Consider the following 20,376-nt stretch of genomic DNA (forward strand, 5'->3'; position numbering starts at 1 on the left):
ATTGTAGATTACATAATGTAGATTAAAGGTCACACTGACAGTCAGATGTATTCCTAGTTTTCTTAACCACTCAGTCAAAAATTACCCTTTTCTTGCTTACAGTACAGCAGTGGTCCCCAACCTGCGGGCCGCGGCCCGGTGTCGGGCCGCGAAGGCCATGGCGCCTGGCTGCGGCTCCCTCTCCCTGCCCCCCCCCCGCAGTAAAAAACTTCCCAGGCTGCAAGATGCACGGGCGGGGCAGTTGCTCTGCCGGTCCCCAGCCTCAAAAAGGTTGGGGACCACTGTAGTACAGGATGACCTCATTGCTCATTCTAGGAGCCTGCCGCCATATCTGGTAGTGAATGAGAGATGTGTAATGCAGCTCAGATTGGGCAAGGAGGCTGACACAACAAATAACTCTGTGAACTATGAGCCTCCTTATACAGAGTTCGCGGTGTGTGTGGAATATTTGGGCACAACAGAATTCGTTATTTCATAATCTAGTGTTTGTACTATAATAATGAAACTCCCATGAGAAAGTATGGAAATTATGGCAGGAGAAGGAGGAATACATGAACACATGAAGCTGACTTATGCTGAATCAGACCCCTTAGTCCATCAAAGTCAGCACTGTCTACTCAGACTAGCAATGGCTTTTCAGTGTCTCAGGCTTTCACGTCACCTCTCACCTGATCTTTTAAACTGGAGATACTTGGGACTGAACCTGGGACTTTCTGTATGCCAAGTAGATGTTCTACCACTGAGCCACAGCACTTCTGAATTATACCACTGCCTCTCACAATATAAATCTAAGCACATTTAGACAGGCCTATGAATTTGTTGACCAACCTTTAACAAAGGATAATTTAACTAGCCTTAGTCAGAAACTAAGAGCCTCTTGTGGTGCAGAGTGGTAAGGCAGCAGACATGCAGTCTGAAAGCTCTGCCCAAGAGGCTGGGAGTTTGATCCCAGCAGCCGGCTCAAGGTTAACTCAGCCTTCCATCCTTCCGAGGTCGGTAAAATGAGTACCCAGCTTGCTGGGGGGTAAACGGTAATGACTGGGGAAGGCACTGGCAAACCACCCCGTATTGAGTCTGCCATGAAAACGTTAGAGAGCGTCACCCCAAGGGTCAGACATGACTCGGTCCTTGCACGGGGGATACCTTTACCTTTAATCAGAAACTGGGCTTTTTTCCCTTGTTGGTACGTCAAGTAGATTCCTTCCTAGCTTTTCAATGAGCTTGTAAAACCTGGGCGTTCAGAGACCTTTGTTGAAAAGGAGACCAAATGAATGCTGAACAGTACTTCTGGTAAATTGCTGTGTTGTGGATGAATTTGTTGAGCTGTATGCTTCCATTCTTGTTTGCTCTATTGTTAGATTTTTGTCTTGGTTTTAAATTGTTATGAGTTGCCCTGCGCTTGCTAGGAAAGATATAAAAATTATATAGAATCAAATTATTCTATATAAGAATCAAATGACGGGAGTGAAACCAAACTATCAGTCTGCTAGGCACAATAAAGAGGTCCATGGGCAATTGCTGTGCTCATGATATTTTTGGGAATGCAGCACTAATTCAGCACATCACTCAAAATTCTCCACAGAGGTGAGCTTTTAGCAAGGACTGGAAAATGAGAGGTGGCAGGGGAGACTTCTACGGTTGCGGGCAGAAAAGAGTTGGGAAGCTGGAGGAAAAAGGATGTTTCGCCAGACCTATGGTTGAGACCAGAATCCATCAACATACCTGGCCTCCCTTTGTCCACAAATAGATACCTTGCAACCTCAACATATTTGAAACATCCAGTTTAGCACTTTCTCCCACCCACCCCACTACAGGAAGGAAAGCGATTCTCCTGGCCAAAAGAACGGACTTAAAATACAGGAAATAGTTTTAAATATTTATTGATTTTATTTTTTTCTGTGAAACTGGGATTATGTTTTATAACTGCATGTTTTTACTAGTAGGTAAACCGCCCTGAGCTATTTTCAAGGGTGGCATAAAATTAATAACAAATAAAATCAGATGTTTGGGGATATAAGAGAAAGGAGAGCACAGCGTTGGCAGTGCTTAGAGGGCAAGGCAAGAGAGATCCCAGAGCAGCCAGCGAGTACTTGAAGGGAGGGATGCCGTCAAGCGATACTCAATTCTTGTCCATACTTACGGACCTAGGACTCTGACCCAAACTGGGGTGCATGTCCGGCTCAACAGAGCGCACAAGACGGTGTGGCAGAGCTTCCTGGTTAGTCGCCCAAGCACTGCCTTAAATCGCTGATTGAACCCATGCAAGTCACCCTCGCAGCAAGTCAGGCGCCGTAGTCCCTGGCTTCGGGGCATTTTCTTTGCGAGGCCACTGCGTGAGGAAGACCACGAGGGAACGGGCGAGTCCCAAGGGGCGCGCGGCAAGAAGGGGCGCTTCAGCGCCGAGGGCAAGAAGGCGCGCAGAAAAGACGCGTTTGCAGCGACCTCGGGGGGGTCGTGGGTTCCTCTTTGCATGAGCCCGCCCGCTCCAGGGCATGGCCCCGCCCTCGTTCAGTTGCGCCTGCGCGGCTATGGCGGCGCCCGGTGCGGAGATGGAGGTGGCCGCCGCGACTGGGCCGGAGGAGCTGGTGTGCGCGCGGGGCCGGAACCGCAAGGCAGTCCTGTGCCAGCGCTGCGGCTCCCGGGTCCTTCTCCCTGGGGCGGCCATTTTCGCCCGCAGAGAGGTAGGGCGCGCAAGGGCAGCCTCCCAGGGTGAGGAAGGGGCTTCCTTGCCGGCGACATTTCTCTGGGTTTTGAGCAACTGACTTGTTGGAGCGCCTTCTGCTTCCGTGGAGGCCGTCCGCTCCTGAGATCCTTTGCTTGGGGTCGCTGGGTGGTGAGACTAAGAGCATGCTGCCCATGCTCAGAGATGCACCCAGCTCTTATTCCTTGCTTTGTATTACAGATCTGGCACTGGGCGCAGGTTGTGGTACTAAGCTGTCTTGGGCATTGAAAATGAGCCTTGGCTTTAGAACCGAGAGGGAGGGCCTACTTTGCACGCAAAAACTGCCGGTATTTAGGAAATACATGAATATAGACATTCAGTGCAATAAAGAAAGGGGGTGGTATTTATATGCACACACACGTTTTGAGCTGCCACATTTTGTATCTTGGCCATGGCCTACTAGTTAGCTCAGCCTATCATCAGATTTCAGAAGATACGCAGAATTGACCTTGGCTAGGGAATGGCAGGTTCCCTCTATAACCGTGAACTGTCTCCCTACACTCCACATTCAGTAGATACTGTTCACAAATCTAAGGAATCAGCCAAGCCAGAATTAGTAATCCTAACATATATGGAGACATTAAAAGATCTGTGGCATGTATCTATCCAAGATACAAAGTGCTGGTAGTGGAAAGTGCTGTCAATACTTATAGTTATTGTAGAGTTTTCAAGGCAGGAGACATTCAGAGGTGGTTTGCCATTCCCTAAAGGTAAAGGTAAAGTTATCCCCTGTGCTCACTGTTATAGAGGGAACCTGTTGTTTTATCCAGACAAACTAATCTCTGTAGTTTGGAGATCATAAGTTGTTTTGGGAGAAATCCAGGCCCCACCTGGAGTTCGGCTGCTGTAATAGTCACACCACATTGTTGGCTTCAACGTAACATAAATGTTCTTGTTATTTGATAGCTTTTCCTTCCCTCCATGAAGAAGAAGACTGCACTGGTGGCAAGTAGTGATCCAGATGGAGACGTTCTGCAAGACCATTGGCTGGTTGATGACATGTTCTCTTTTGAAAACGTTGGCTTTACCAAGGATGTTGGAAACATAAAGTTTCTGATCTGTGCAGACTGTGAAATTGGTCCTATTGGCTGGCACTGCCTGGATGACAAGAAGAGTTTCTATGTGGCCTTGGATCGGGTGTCCCATGAATGACGTGCCGAAGGGCAGCTGAAGACAGATGGCTGGACATCCTGTCAACTGGCTCATTCCACATTATAACTATCCCGTTTCCCTCTACTGAATATCTGGTTTGTAATGCCAATGTGTAGCCCTAAAAATACCCCCCCCCAAAAAAAAGTCACTACTGTGGTGCTTTAAAAGAAGTATCTATATATATTCTCAAATGAGTTCTAGAGCCTCTCTCTTTCAGAACTCATCATTATTTCTGTTCCAGGATAATATTATGCAGATTCCATGGGTATATTCTGAGATGCAAGACTTTGGTGGTTCACCATTTTTAATTACTGAAATAGAAAATGCAATATATCTGAATTGTTTGTCCTGTGAAAAGTATATAAAAAGCCTCTTTCAGCAGTATCACATCCAGATCTATGTCTTTCTGGTGTGCTTTGGACCAAAGGATGGACACATTGGACTACGTTTACAAGCATCGCTGCTATATTTCTGTTGGTTTCCATTTCATAACTATAATATGGATAGCTTGTGCTTTTATTGAAAGCCACATCCTGATTGATGGACATTGCAGATTTTTTTTTAAGTTGAATGAAAGTCACAAATTAAACTACAAGAAATTAATGTCAGTGAAGTCTCAAAGCATTATGAATGGGTTTTTTTTATTATTAAATTTAAACCTATGCTTCTCAATTTGTGTATGTGAATTGTTTCCATACAATGTTCCTGGGAAGAATGAATCAGGTAACAAAAACAGTAGAACACAGCTGAAGTAAGAGGGTATGCTTCAGGAGAATGCATTCCTTCCTTTCCCCATCTCTTACGGACAACTTTTCAGGCTTGATCCATTTTTATTGCCAACAGTGAACCACGAAAGCTCATACCCGGAATAAAACTTTGTTAGTATTAAAGGACTCAACCTTTGTTCTGTGGAAATAACGTAACATTTTATTTTTAATATGAGGAAAAGTATATACCAAATTAGCATAAATAGCAATGACAAACAGCTCATCAATGGAACAAATAATAAAAGCCAGCCATGGAAAATGGCACAGTGGAGGAACCATTTGTGGACTAAAATTACAAAATATGACTCAGAGCCTGTAAGAAGAGAAGTATTGTTACTTTGTTTGGACCAGTAAGATTTAGGTTGTGGTTGGCCTATATGGGGATGTCTAAATATAGTTTTCTGAAAACACCAACACTTTAAAAAAAACCTGTAACTAGATCCAGTGTAACTTTTAAGCTAAATTGTATAGTTGTTAAGGATTACCAGTGGTGGATATTATACCTTGGGTAATCATGCCCAGCTTGTACCACAACAAAAGGCTGTTTGTGGCATGCTTAAGAGCAGGAGCAGGGGGCCTTGGGGGGCCTTCACTACATGGCATAGCAAAGTATGGACCCCTACCTCCTTTCCAGTTTCCTGGCTTTAAAAGTGAGTGGCAAATGTCCCTATGGTAAAGTGAGTGGATGAACATTATGACACATTGCATACAGCTTTCTGTCTTGAAATACAATGGGTAGTAGGTGAAATTTGTCTAGCCTCTACTGGTCTAAATTTTGCTGATAATGTGAATTTTGGTTAACAATTGAGGGTTAACTTGAAATGAAAATGAATACAGAACATAGCTGTTCTTATATAAAGTGGGGTATATTTTTTCTTTTAAATATACAGGTGAATTGTCTGTTGTCTTTCCTTTTCATGCTATGCCCTTTTGGATACTTTTCTCCTAGACTGGCTCGCCAGTGATGAGAGTGGCGGGGGGGAGGGGTGGAATGCCTCAGGTGATGGAAGTAAGAAAGCTTTGGCTCCTTAACCTCACTGCCAAAGTGAGACTGCACATATGCATTCTGTTTTACACAAGATTAGATCCTTAAATATGTAAACATAAGCTGACATCATGCTACCTCATCAGCTGTTTTGGAAATGGGTCTGAACTTATTTTTCTGTATCGTTTATACAAAATATAGGGGCCCAAAAGGACTTACATAATTATTTCCATTTTATCCTCAAAACTATACTCTGAAGGTAGGTTAAGCTAAGAGTATATGATTGGTCCAAGGTCATCCAGATGTTTTCCTGACAGGCTGAAGATTCAAGCCTGGGTCTTGCAGACCCTCTTAACCCCTATACCATGGCTTGAAAATACAAAACAATGGGAATGATTTTGTATTCCTCTTACGGAAGGCCTATTATAATGACAGTTCAGTTTCAAAACTCCACCTTTTGGTGGCATTGTGGCTCCATAATTGAAGGGGTTTGTCTTGTAGGTTCCCTTCCTGGCTCTTCAAAACAGGGAACATGGCCCTATTATAGATGTGATTATGCCATCTTCTAACAGTTTCTTTCATTCCCTTGTCTTTTATTTGCATAGTTAATCTGTTTGTAGGATATACAGAAAACATTCCATGTCACTGAAAATATAAACTAAATATTTATGTAATGTAATGTTTATGTAATATTTATGTAATGTTGCCCCTCCAGAGACCTGCTCACAGTGACTCACAAGTGAAAATAGAATGCAATCATAAAATGAACAACACAAGAATTATCAATATTAAAAGAAGCCTATTAAAAAGCAAGGGACATTAAAAAGCAGCCTAAAAAGATATATATAACAGTCTTCTAGCTAGAACTCAGACCATAGAAACAGTACTAAAATTTGAAACCCTCTCTGTTAATAATCTCGGTTAAATAAATGGGAGTTGGAAAAAGGACAGTAGTCACTGGGGGAGCCTCAAGGGGGACGGTGTTCTGAAAGTGATGTGCTACCACTGAAAAGCACTGCCTATCGTTACCACCAGATACACCTGTCCAGGTAGTGGTGAGGGGACAGAGAGCATCTCTTGTACTTTTGAGTTATACATCAATTTTTAGTTAAAGTGTTTGAACACAGCAAGTTGTATGGCCATCCAATAGTTGATTATTTATTTATTTAGATTTTTATACCGCCCATCCCTACGGCTCTGGGCAGTTTACATAAAACATATAGGACATTTACAGAGAACAATATCCAGATAACAATAACAATATAACAGATATCAATATAACAAATAACAACATATTAGCTAGAACAACATTTCAACAAGCAACTTTGACAAGTGTAGGACTAATGCCTGCTGTAGTCCAAAAGCTAGTATGCAATAGGAAAACAGATGCCACATCAGCAGTTTCATCCTATTCAGGTAGATGTGTGAAATAGCACCCTCCTGTGATGGAACAAAACACCTTTAGAGGCACTGCAATCCAGGCTACTGTAACCAACTTGCTGGGGAAACTTATTGCATGGGAAACAAGTGCCAGAAAATTTTTGCCTTTTCTTCTCTATAGAATAATGACTTTCTGTGTAAATCGTGGCTTGGCTCTACTGGCAGGCAGCCTGCAAAAGATGTATTTTAATGGGTGAATGGAAGAACCATGGGATCGAGACAGAAAACAGGAGAATATTACAATATCTTCACTTGATACATTAACTAAGAAGAGATAAATTCTTATTCAGGTTACATCGTAATTGTTTCTAAGGGCACTTTTACACGCACTAAATAACACACATTCAATGCACTTTCAATGTATTTTGCAGCTGGATTTCAATGTGTGGAAAGGCAAAATCCATTTGCAAACAGTTGCTCAAGTGGATTGAAACTGCATTATTTAGCACATGTGAAAGTGCTCAAAACAACTGCAAACTTAGAAGATCGTATACCACTGATTACCACTATTGTGAATGATTTCCGTACTTTTCTTGATTGTATTTGAATGTTACATAATTCTATCATATCTGTGTGTCCTTATTTCTTGGTTCTTTGACCCTGGGTATGCATGTGTGCGTAGGTCACAACAAAGGCCCATTTTACTCATCTGAAAAAGTAGACTACAGCTCACAAAAGCTTATGCTACAAGAATAAAGACTCCTATTTAATTCCCATTGTTTTCAACTGAATTTATCTACAGCTATGAGAACTTTAGTAGGGCTAGTAGAAATTTCTCTATACTTTTTAATGTTCTTATCAGCTAGGACAGACACAATTTAAACTGGTCCATCTAGCTTTCCCATTCTGATCACTATCACACCTGTGTTTTGTGCAGTCATGACAGGAGGGAAAGGAGAAGGAGAGCATAGCTGTAAAGTATGCAGGAATAGATTGTGTGGGCATGCTTCCCATTCACTTTGGTTTTATGTGCCGCTGCTCCTGCCACACTGGGGGCACATTTTTATACTCCTATGTGGATATAGACTGTGCCTACCAGTGATTTTACTGACACTAACCAATTGTTGTTGTTATGTGCGAAGTCGTGTCCGACCCATCGCGACCCCATGGACAATGATCCTCCAGGCCTTCCTGTCCTCTACCATTCCCCGGAGTCCATTTAAGCTTGCACCTACTGCTTCAGTGACTCCATCCAGCCACCTCATTCTCTGTCGTCCCCTTCTTCTTTTGCCCTCGATCGCTCCCAGCATTAGGCTCTTCTCCAGGGAGTCCTTCCTTCTCATGAGGTGGCCAAAATATTTGAGTTTCATCTTCAGGATCTGGCCTTCTAAAGAGCAGTCAGGGCTGATCTCCTCTAGGACTGACCGGTTTGTTCGCCTTGCAGTCCAAGGGACTCGCAAGAGTCTTCTCCAGCACCAGAGTTCAAAAGCCTCAATTCTTTGACGCTCGGCCTTCCTTATGGTCCAACTTTCGCAGCCATACATTGCAACTGGGAAGACCATAGCCTTGACTAAACGCACTTTTGTTGGCAGGGTGACGTCTCTGCTTTTTAGGATGCTCTCTAGATTTGCCATAGCTTTCCTCCCCAGGAGCAAGCGTCTTTTAATTTCTTTGCTGCAGTCCCCATCTGCAGTGATCTTGGAGCCCAGGAAAATAAAATCTGTCACTATCTCCATTTCTTCCCCTTCTATTTGCCAGGAATTGAGAGGGCCGGATGCCATGATCTTTGTTTTCTTGATGTTGAGTTTCAAGCCAACTTTTGCACTCTCCTCCTTCACCCGCATCAACAGGCTCTTTAGTTCCTCTTCACTTTCTGCCATTAGAGTGGTATCATCTGCATATCTGAGGTTGTTGATATTTCTCCCTGCAATCTTGATCCCAATTTGTGACTCCTCTAATCCCGCATTTCTCATGATGTGCTCTGCATACAAGTTAAATAGGCAAGGCGACAGTATACAGCCTTGCCGAACTCCTTTCTCAATTTTGAACCAGTCAGTGATTCCATGTTCAGTTCTCACTGTTGCTTCTTGACCTGCATATAAATTTCTCAAGAGACAAATAAGATGCTCTGGTATTCCCATCTCTTTAAGAACTTGCCACAATTTGTTGTGCTCCACACAATCAAAGGCTTTAGCATAGTCAATGAAGCAGAAGTAGACGTTCTTCTGGTACTCCCTAGCTTTCTCCATGATCCAGCGTATGTTGGCAATTTGATCTCTAGTTCCTCTGCCTCTTCGAAATCCTGCCTGTACTTCTGGAAGTTCTCGGTCCACATATTGCTGGACCCTAGCTTGTAGGATTTTGAGCATAACTTTGCTAGCATGAGAAATTAGTGCAATAGTGCGGTAGTTTGAACATTCTTTGGCATTGCCCTTCTTTGGGATTGGAATGTAAACTGACCTTTTCCAATCCTGTGGCCATTGTTGCGTTTTCCAAATTTGCTGGCATATTGAGTGTAGCACTTTTACTGCATCGTCCTTTAAGATTTTGAATAGTTCAACTGGAATGCTGTCACTACCACTAGCTTTATTGTTGCTCAGACTTCCTAAGGCCCATTTGACTTCACATTCCAGGATGTCTGGCTCCAGGTCAGTAACTACCCCATTGTGGTCATCAGGGATGTTAAGCTCGCTCTTGTATAGTTCTTCTGTATAATTTTGCCACCTTTGTTTAATCTCTTCTGCTTCTGTGAGGTCCCTACCATTTTGGTCCCTTATCATACCCACCTTTGCATGAAACGTTCTCTTCATATCTCCAATTTTCTTGAAAAGATCTCTGGTCCTCCCCATTCTATTGTTTTCTTCTATTTGTTTGCACTGTTCATTTAAGAAGGCATTCTTATCTCTTCTAGCTTTTCTCTGGAATTCTGCATTCAATTGGGTGTATCTTTCTCTTTCTCCCTTGCCTTTCACTTCCCTTCTCTCCTTAGCTATTTGTAAAGCTTCCTCAGACAGCCATTTTGATTTCTTGCATTTCTTTTTCTTTGGGATGGTTTTAGTTGCTACCTCTTGTACAATGTTGCGAACCTCCGTCCATAGTTCTTCAGGCACTCTGTCTATCAGATCTAATTCCTTAAATCTATTTGTCACCTCCACTGTGTATTCGTCGGGGATATGATTTAGTTCATACCTGAGTGGCCTAGTGCTTTTCCCGACTTTCTTCAATTTAAGCCTAAATTTTGCAACAAGAAGCTCATGATCTGAACCACAATCAGCTCCTGGTCTTGTTTTTATTGACTGGATAGAACTTTTCCATCTTTGGCTGCAGAGCACATAGTCAATCTGATTTCTGTGTTGACCGTCTGGTGATGTCCATGTGTAGAGTCGTCTCTTGGGTTGCTGGAAAAGAGTGTTTGCTATGACCATTGTATTCTCTTGACAAAATTCTACCAGCCTGTGCCCTGCTTCATTTTGTACTCCAAGGCCAAACTTGCCTGTTATCCCGGTTATCTTTTGGCTTCCTACTTTAGCATTCCAATCCCCCATGATGATAAGCACATCATTTTTGGGCGTTGCTTCTAGAAGGTGTTGTAGGGCTTCATAGAACTGATCAACTTCATCCTCTTCAGCAGCAGTGGTTGGGGCGTAGACCTGGATCACTGTGATGTTGAATGGTTTGCCTTGGATTCGAACTGAGATCATTCTGTCATTTTGGGGATTGTATCCCAAGACTGCTTTTCCTACTCTCTTATTGATTATGAAGGCTACTCCATTTCTTCTGCGAGATTCTTGTCCACAGTAGTATACCTGATGGTCATCTGAATTAAATTCACCCATTCCTGTCCATTTTAGTTCACTGATTCCTAAAATGTCGATGTTCAGTCTTCTCATTTCTTGTTTAACCACGTCCAGCTTGCCTTGATTCATGGATCTGACGTTCCAGGTTCCTATGGAATAAAAATCTTTACAGCATCGGACTGTCTTTTCGCCACCAGTTACTTCCACAACTGAGCGTCCTTTCGGCTTTGGCCCAGCCGCTTCATTCATTCTGGCGCTACTCGTACTAGCCGTCTGCTCATCCCCAGTAGCATATTGGACACCTTCCGACCTGAGGGGCTCATCTTCCAGCGTCATATCGTTATGCCTATTGGAATTGTCCATAGAGTTTTCATGGCAAAGATACTGGAGTGGTTTGCCATTTCCTTCTCCAGTGGATCACCTTTTGTCAGAGCTCTCAGCTATGACCTGTCCGTCTTGGGTGGCCCTGCACGGTATAGCTCATAGCTTCACTGAACTACGCAAGCCCCCTTGCCACAACAAGGCAGCGATCCTTGAAGGGGGACTAACCAATTAATGCCCATCAAATACTATTCACAGCAATGAAAACAACAGCTGGGGCCAAAACCATATTTTCCCAATGAAAAAATACTGCAATTCACATGCTAGGGAAATGTCAACTGAGTTGCAACTGTGCTTTCCTTGTGCATGGAAAAAAAATTATCTAACAAGGGTTGCAATTAATTTCCAGTAACAAATTGTCAGTTGGGTTAAGACTTGTTAACAAAACATATAATCTGAGATGTAGTTGATGGAGTCAGAAGAAATTTGATTGGTCAAAGGGTTTTAAAAGGCTCTGTTAAGAAATATGATCCTCCCTAACAAGTAGAACAAGGAAGAAACTAGAGGTCTGTAGTCTTTACTCTGCAAGTCTCCCATTTAAATGTACTTGAAATTTAAATTGAAGGAGTCATGTCCCACAACTATTAGCCAAGTCATATCTACAGAACATAACTTTTCTCTGTGCTCCTGCAATAACCCACTGTGCTCCCAAAACATCACATCCATAGTACAGCACTAGGTACAATATTGTGTCTGGAGGGTGTCTGTTGTGGGAAGGAGAATCCACAAAAATGGCCTCTTTACCTCTCCATTAGTAGAATTCTGCACCCACTGAACATTTATATTAAAGTATAATGAATTATTTAAATTAAACAAGAAACTTGCCTATAGTACACATATCAGGTGCTTTGAAATGCTGATGGATTCTTAATTTGAAGAAGAAATGTCTACATAGGATGATCATCATAGGACCATCCATTTAATTAAAACAGGAAGATAGCTCTGAAGAGAAGAGAGATCCCTGGTGTATTTAGAAACTGACTTTTAAATTCTGAGGAATCAGTTAAAACTCAGGAAGAGTACTGGTATATTTAGTGAAGGAGTTTGCATATTAGACAGAGTATCTCTGCCTTCTGAAAACCAAAAGAGCCAAATATGCTTGAGAAAATATACTGGAGTGTTTGGAAAATGCTGAAATAAAAGCCTCTGCCACAGTTCCAGGCTACAGCAAAGTAACATACTCAGAGTTTGCCCTTTAAGACAATTCATACCTTTCAGCTGGTACAAAATATCTCTTATCAGGAGCTAGACAGAGTACGCCCATCAAACACATATTTTGCAGCTGCTCCATTGTTTACCAATAAGTTTCCAGGTTCAGTTGTTTATTTTTAATTGTTTTAAATGTATTTCTACCCTCCCTTTCTTTCCAATGGGGACACAACGTGGCTTACATTGTCCTCATGATCGTAGTACTCTGTGAGGTAGTTTATGCTTTGAACATATTTATTAGGATTTAGTAATTCAGTTCTAAAACCAATATATTTAGAATTGTTTTAACTCATGCCTTTAGATACTTTTCTTTCCCCATTGAGCTCTAGTTGGCAATAACCTCCTCATGCTCTACCTATATGTAATGGTTGCTGATTTTTTTTCAATGTATCTGAATAAGTGTACATGTACATGAAAGCCTATGCCTTGGACTTCAACTTTGTTTTGCTGCTTCAGATCAACATAGCTAACCATCCACTAAGTTTAGTATTAGCTGTCATAGAATATTCAGAATTTAGATGAATTTAAGGTTTGGAAGAATAATTTCAATGTTATGGGAATGTTATGGGAACATTAAGTTTATATTACTGATCAAGTACCTGGTGGTTGAATTACTATTTCTTGATATTAACACTAGAAAGTGCTCCTTTAAGGTATATCATAGAATAAACAGGGACTTACTGAACAGTATTGATACAGATGAATCACAAGTTGATCTGGAATTGTGTGGTACTTAAAACTTATTTCTGAGTTTAAAAGAAAATGTCATTAAATGCTTGTTTTCATGGTATTTCACTCTAGACAGGCTTATTACTATATATAGAAACTAGCAAAAAAGCCCACTGTAGAAAAAATACAGCAGATTCTAGTGGTTCCCCCCCCACACAGGGTGGGCAGGGCGGAGAGGGTGCAGGTGGCTGTGTTCCAGGAAGCCCTTACATCGCCCCTGCAAGGCAGCGTGTTTCCCCGGGGAATGGAAGCCACCACCCCTCCCCTCAGTGGCTCCCATTGCCTCAGGATACCCTCATGTCACCTCTATGAGGTGGCCTGAGGGCTTCTCAGGGGAAGGGGGAAGGGAATCCTTCCCCAAGACACTTACCACTGGGTTGGGGTGGCCAGGAGTGCAATGGCGGCAAGTTCGCCAGAGCACTCCTGGCCAGGCTGGGGGGAGCGGACCCTGTCCGGACCACAGCCCAATCAATAAGTGCAAAGCACCTCCCAATTTTGCCAAAGTCCAGACAGGCTCCACCCACTCTCCACTCACCTAGCCCTTATCCTTTAATGATACAGTGAAGCTGTATAAAGATATGAGGGACCAATATTGGTAATATGTCTCATTTATTGTGGATTGTTTTAAATACAATTCTGGTCATATTAAAAATTTAGTCCTTTTATAAATCAGTAATTCAGTTTGTTAACTAAATGTAGAACTGTAATACATCCCCTCACCCAAGTGTCATTCTGTAAGGCTGCGTAAAAGGATATATATGTTGCCCTTTCAAATGATAAGCTAGTAATAGCAGCAATATCTATATCTATATAACTTCCCTCTGAGAGTTAATGTTTCTACTCAGTATGGAAGACTGTCATTAACTATATTATTATATTATCAAAGGGCCCTGAGAAAAAATTTTCAATGCTCAAATAAATTTACTCAGCAATGGGCATTTTTTATAATGCTTTAGAATAATAAAGTGAAAAAATATTTCTTCATGCTCTTTTCAAAATGTTTTAATATTCTTCTTTTATTGCCATTTGTATACCTTTTATGTACTTTTCATTTCAATTTTAGAAGACATATTCATGTATTCATTAGGTAACTTGTCATATTGTAGAATAACTGTTGCAAACAGCAGTCCTACTGGACTGGACCAAAGTTTCTTTTCCTGCTACTATGTAGTTTTTTTGTTAATGTTTTGGGTGCCCAAAAGCAGAGCAGTGTAATGACCAGGGCAAGGAACAAAATACCTCATCTACTGTGTGCTGATGACACAGTTCCTCAGGGAAGGCAGCTGCTCAAGCAGGCTGTAATGACTCCATCTACATGTACCACAAAATACAGCTCCTTACATCTTTCCTCATAAATCAAGTTCTTTTTATCTTCTGAGATACCTCTTTAATCACCAGATTGCACGCATGTTCACAGCATGAATCTGACTCTGGGACTCATTCCAAAAGCAGATGTTTATGTTGAAAGTGGTGGGTCTTGTTAGGACAAGAGATGAAACCATCTCATTTCAGTAATCCATTTCTTAAACCAATCAGTTGCCTTGGGGGAAACTTACTTGTATCAAATATGTTAAACTTTAATGTATAACGGGGAAGTTAAAACATGTGTCTTTTAAGTGCCATCAAGGCAGTTCTAACCCATGGTGACCTTATGAATTAATGACCCCCCCAAATTCCTATTATTAATAGCCTTGCTTGGATCTCGCAAACTGAGCATCCTGGCTTCCTTTAAAGAGTTAGTCCATCTCATGCTTGGACTTCCTCTTCTTCTGCCACCTTCCACTTATCCTAGTGTTAAAGTTAAATTGCACAAACACTATTTACTTGTACCACATTAAAAAACATATCAAACACAAATTCTACAATGTTTCATTAAACTTCTGTAAAGGCTCTCAATATAACCTTTTTATCAGACCAAGGCCAATTCCACACGGGTGGAAAAAGCTGAAAGGGCAGTCATATGGATGTAGCTGCTGGGCAGGCCCTCAGTTGCCCCGGGCTAATGGAATGTGGATTCTTCTGCATTCCCGTAGCTGTTGCAGGGGCCAACAGGGCCTGTCCTGCAGCAGGCCTGTGTGGACAGGGAAGAGGCATTCAGAGGACTGGGGCATTCAGTTTTATTTTACAGGAAGGTGGGGTTGCATGGAATTTTTTTAAAAACCCTGCGCCCCCACCCTGCCGTGCAGCGGAACTATTCCGTCACTGCTTTGTTTCCCAGGGGAACATATTTCAGCAAGATACCAGGTGTCCCACTGCACTGTGTCCCCCACAAGAACACATTTTGGTGCTGGAGCAGATCCGGCACTGTAATATGTCCCCCATGGGGACACAGTAAACTGCAGACCTTTATGCTCTGCTGCACCACACTGGCAGCATTCCGGCAGGGCCACCATTGTGTGGAATGAGCCTAAGTTCTGTAGTTAAGTTTGTGGATAAATTCTTCATCAGGAATAGTTTTTAAAATCTAATTTTACTGATAACAATTTTCCACATTTCTGACAGTTGCCTAACAATAACAATCTAAACTGCTGCATCATTCCTTGACATTTTCTTCAGATTTTCCCGTTAAATGCAATATGAAACTCCAGGCAACTATTTTAAATCCTTAAATTTATAGACGCAAACTCTCCCCTTAGAGATGTGCTAAAATTACCAAACAGATCCTTCTCTTTTCAATCATCCAGCTACACACACACATATGATAATCATCCAGGGATCCAACGATGAAGCCAGTAATACTGATGAATCATACTGCACTTTGGGCAGAAAGATTCAGCTAAAAGTGTCCTGGGACCCTGCTTCATATCAGGAAATTCTCAGCTTTGTGCTGAATACTCAGCAATGTACAAAATAAATATAAAATCCATAACATGGCATTACCAGAGACTTATGTGTGGAGAGAAAGAGGCTAGCCTTATACCTACGCTGTGGCTGCTATAATACCAGTGGGTTATGGATAATACCAATGGGGTCAAGCATAGCATCTGTTAACACAAGCAATTGCCTCTTCTGAGTTGCATTATCTTTCCAAATTCACATGCTGGAAACTCATACTATCAGTGATATCTGCAAAGCATGCTTACATTGTCATGAAATGGAATAACAATCAGGTATGCTGTAAAGATTCTATGTGCTTTTTCATATATTTGGTGTTCTTAAATTAATGTAAATAGTCCTGACATTGCAATGGTTCACAGAAATTGTTTGTGAGATTTCATGAAAAATTCAAATCAGGCATTTTTCTCTCAGTCCCACACATGGAGATACTATCCAGTGGTAACCAGCTGTCGTTGTTGTTACCGATTGCTGTAAATAGCTGGTCATCTGCCTGCATAAATCTTGAAAAAAAGAACAATAGCATTAGTGGCTTCTGTTAGTTTTGCTGAGCTTAAGTTATTATTTGTATGTTCAGAGGAACATCATGCTTTTAGATGGTGAAAATCAGGCAATTCTTTAGAGTTGGTTTTTCCCCTACACGCAAGTACATCCTATTAAGGTATCAGCATACTATGATGTAGGAATTTCTCCAATCCGGATTTCAGTGAGCCTGCTTCCTCTTTGCCAAAGTCTCTTAGTAAGAAGCCTAGAAATTTCAGTTCATTCTTAATTCCACTTTAGATTAGGAAAGGTTATATATGCTCATGTGTTCTTAATTGTTTTATGTCAGTGTGATCTGTTCATGTTGGTCTGAAGTAGCACAATAAAATCAGAGTCCAGTAGCACCTTTAAGAACAACAAAGATTTATTCAGGGTGTGAGCTTTTGAGTGCAAGTTTTAAGTAATATGAAGAATGCTTGCACTCAAAAGTTCGCACCCTGAATAAATTTTTGTTGGTCTTAAAAGTGCTACTGAACTCTGATTTTAGAGTGTGATCTGTGTATCTCTAATAATCTCTTATCTAGTTACTTTGTGAATTGCTACATTACTTTTAAATACATTTTTAACTAAAACACTGAGTGATTATTGGCTGGGAAATACAAGTTTTCCAGACTGAACTTGGAACAAGTCAATAAACTTCTGATTTCCCCTTAAACTCGGAAGCTCAACTGCTGTAAGTAGTGAAAGTCTGAGGGAAAGCTCACTTACCACCCAGTTCTTAGTGTGTTGCTATAATTCAGCCAAAGTACCTTTTAGTTTCTATGTAGTTATTTTAAAGTAATACCCCCTCACAACCAGATCTATTAGACTATTTACTACTTGCATAGTTAAGCACAGTCATCAACAGAGACTGTTATCAAAAGACAGCCAAAACAACCCAAACTGTACTCAAAATGTACATATTATCTAAGATACTACTAGTAAGCTGTTTTACTTAGTTCATTGTGCCTTGTGCAACTTTCTAACACTATAAAACAATGGGTTTGTCACTAAGGTCATTAACTTTTACATCTGCTACTTTACAATATCTGTTTGATCTGCAAGCAGGTATCAGGTGATGCCATGAAAAGCATCAATTGCCCATTTCCACTAATTAAACAGGAAGCACATTTTTCCTGACCAGTTTGCAAACTTTGTCCTTCACTTGATGGTCTGAAACCACCAACTATACAACAAATTATTTCATAAATTACTTCAGACTATGTGGGTCATTCCAGGAAGCGATAGCAAAGAATCTGAACACCCACAGTTTACACCTGGCGACATTTTTGCTGTTACTACCCAACCTTATTTTATACACTCAACAATGTGAAATAATTCCTGGTTTATCTTGCCAGGCCTGTTTGACTGGATAATAACTATGTTACACACTGCAATTATAGCAGATAGGGAACTCCCAAAGCAATGGAAATTCCTCCTGCATTTCTCTTGCTAACTTTCTCATATGGTCCTTATCTTGCCAAATCCATTCTTCCCACAAACCATTCATAAAAAGTAAATTCTGCATAATAATAGTGTCCTGTTGCTAATAGGTGGGCAAACTTGATTATGGCCTCTGAGTGGCTTGAAAGGACAATGAAATTCTGGGAATCTGAGTGCCCTGATCCTAAAGCATTATGCATTGTCTGACTTCTTGAGCATCTCTTGGGCTTGCTCACAGAACAAAACAAAGCAAAACAAGTATAATCAAAGTGCTGGACTTGAATCTGGAAGTCTTTGATTCAGGACCTAATGACCTCATTAAAGAGCCAATGTGAGGTAGCATTAGAGGATCAGACTGCAATCTGGGAGACCCAGAATCAAATTGTCATACAGCCGTGAACTTTGCAGAAATACTTTCAGCCAGTCACGCTTTCTCAGCCTAACATATTTTATGTGGCTGGTGTGCAGAAAGAAAGGGAGAGCCATGTACATTTCAATGGGCTTCTTAGAGGAAGGGGCAAATGAAAAGGAGGGGGCTTGTGAAGAAGAAACTGAAAAGAAAGGTAAGGAGGGTCAAATCCTTTCAGGAAGCTTGGAGATTGTTTAAAAGTACAGATAAAATGTAACCCACAAGTTAGGAAAGGTACAAATAGGTATTTAAGAGGCCTGCAAAATAATGGAAGCACTAAAAGCTAAGAATTATTCCCTGAAGTCATGGAAGGCTAGTCTGAGTGAGGTAAATGAAAGGGAGGGCAGGCTTTGGCAAATACTATGCAATTCAGTGACCAGACAGGCAAAAAGGGACTATGAGGAGCATATTGCAAAAAACATAAAGACCAACAATAACAATGTATTCAAATACATTAGCAACAGGAAACCACTCTATCGTTGCTGTGAGGAACCCAAGGTCATCCAGCTGGTGCATGAGGAGGAAAGGGGAATCAAACCCAGTTTGCCAGATTAGAAGCCACCAATCTTAACCACTACACCATGCTGGAAGTGAGAACTTCCATTTGTCTATCATAAATCCATTATAACTTTTTAATGCTGCCTAAGTGTTGGAGGGTACACGAGCTATCTGTGCATGCCCCACTTTTTGAGTGGTAAAAAGTTCCATGGCTAGCTCTTCCTCCGGCTGGCTTGCTTTGTAGAGGAAAGCACCTCAGAGATTGATAGTGTTTTTGTAGTATTTAATCTGTGTATAAATGGGTGGGGGCAAAGGAGCATTCCTACAGAGCCATAGAACTGCAAACCTATATCAGATCCCCAAAGAGAGATCCTGAACACTCAAGAAACTTCAGCCCATTCAAAACAGCCTGTTTCCTTTTCAGCATCAGCACTGCCTGCCACTCCCTCAATTCCTCCAGCCTAGATGGCGCTTAAGGCCCCTTGAGGAAGTATCTACAATGGTTAACACACATTAATATTCCTTTAGTCAGTTAGGAGAGACTGAACCATGATAAAAACCCATGCTCAGTAACAACAGAATTGCAGCCATTTAATAAAATAGGATGGGATTGGGACATGAAACAAGAGATTCTTTGCTCACTGCACTTAGCAACTGTAGCATAGTCCCACAAAATGAAAGCTGCCTAGAACAGCGATCCCCAACCTGTGGGCTGCGGACCACATGTGGTCCTTCGACTAATTGGAGGTGGGCCCCGAAGGACGCCTTCTCCCCTCCCCCCCGGCCCTTTACAAGACACTTCATTGTTGTGGTGTGTCTGTATCTTATTTTGAAGGGATGTTTAAACATTACCATAGCAATCAGAGAGCCCTAGGGCAGTGGTTGAGAGTAGAGGAGTAAACTACCCCCCCACCGGGCCTCAGTAAAAGGCATTGAGTGGTCCCCAGTGAGTGGTCCCCGGCGTTGAGTGGTCCCCGGTGATAAAAAGGTTGGGGACCACTGGCCTAGAACATTACAAAACTGCTACATAAATACACTTTAATATAGAGAAACCCAAATATAGACTATCAAATCTGAAAAATGTCTGCATTTATTCACTTGTACATGGTGGGCAAGTGTGTTAATGTCAGCTTTCCACCACATTAGCTCTGTGTATGTGGTCAACAAAATACAAACTCACATATGGTCATATGCGGTGGTAATCTATATACAAATTACATGCAGTTACTGTACAGAAGTGCTTTTCGGACAGGAATTGTGTGACATTTAAAGAGGCCTTAGAATAACAGACAAATGGTCCTGAACAGATGATATGCTCATCTCCCAGGAAGGTACAATAAAACCCGAGTCCAGTAGCACCTTTAAGAACAACAAAGATTTTTTTCAGGGCGTAAACTTTCAAGTGCAAGCACTCTTCCTCAGACTATGAACTCCTTACAGGGAATATATAGCAAAAATGGCTACCTATATGAATCTATCACAGGGAGGTGTAAACCCCAAATCAGGTGCTGATGATGGTGGTCCTATTTACTTATTTATTTAAAATA

At 41.6% G+C, this 20,376-nt stretch overlaps 1 protein-coding gene across 1 annotated transcript; it reads left to right on the top strand.

Annotated features, from left to right (window-relative positions):
• The first annotated feature begins 2,486 nt into the window (after positions 1-2,486).
• RABIF (RAB interacting factor) lies at positions 2,487-4,546 on the top strand. Its single transcript, XM_077335153.1, has 2 exons — positions 2,487-2,681; positions 3,629-4,546. The coding sequence occupies exons 1-2, from the start codon at positions 2,493-2,495 to the stop codon at positions 3,872-3,874; spliced, it is 435 nt and encodes a 144-aa protein (XP_077191268.1). The 5' UTR covers positions 2,487-2,492; the 3' UTR covers positions 3,875-4,546.
• Positions 4,547-20,376: the final 15,830 nt, after the last annotated feature.

The sequence above is a fragment of the Paroedura picta genome, chromosome 4 (assembly GCF_049243985.1).
Source record: "Paroedura picta isolate Pp20150507F chromosome 4, Ppicta_v3.0, whole genome shotgun sequence".
Taxonomy (NCBI): Eukaryota; Metazoa; Chordata; class Lepidosauria; order Squamata; family Gekkonidae; genus Paroedura; species Paroedura picta.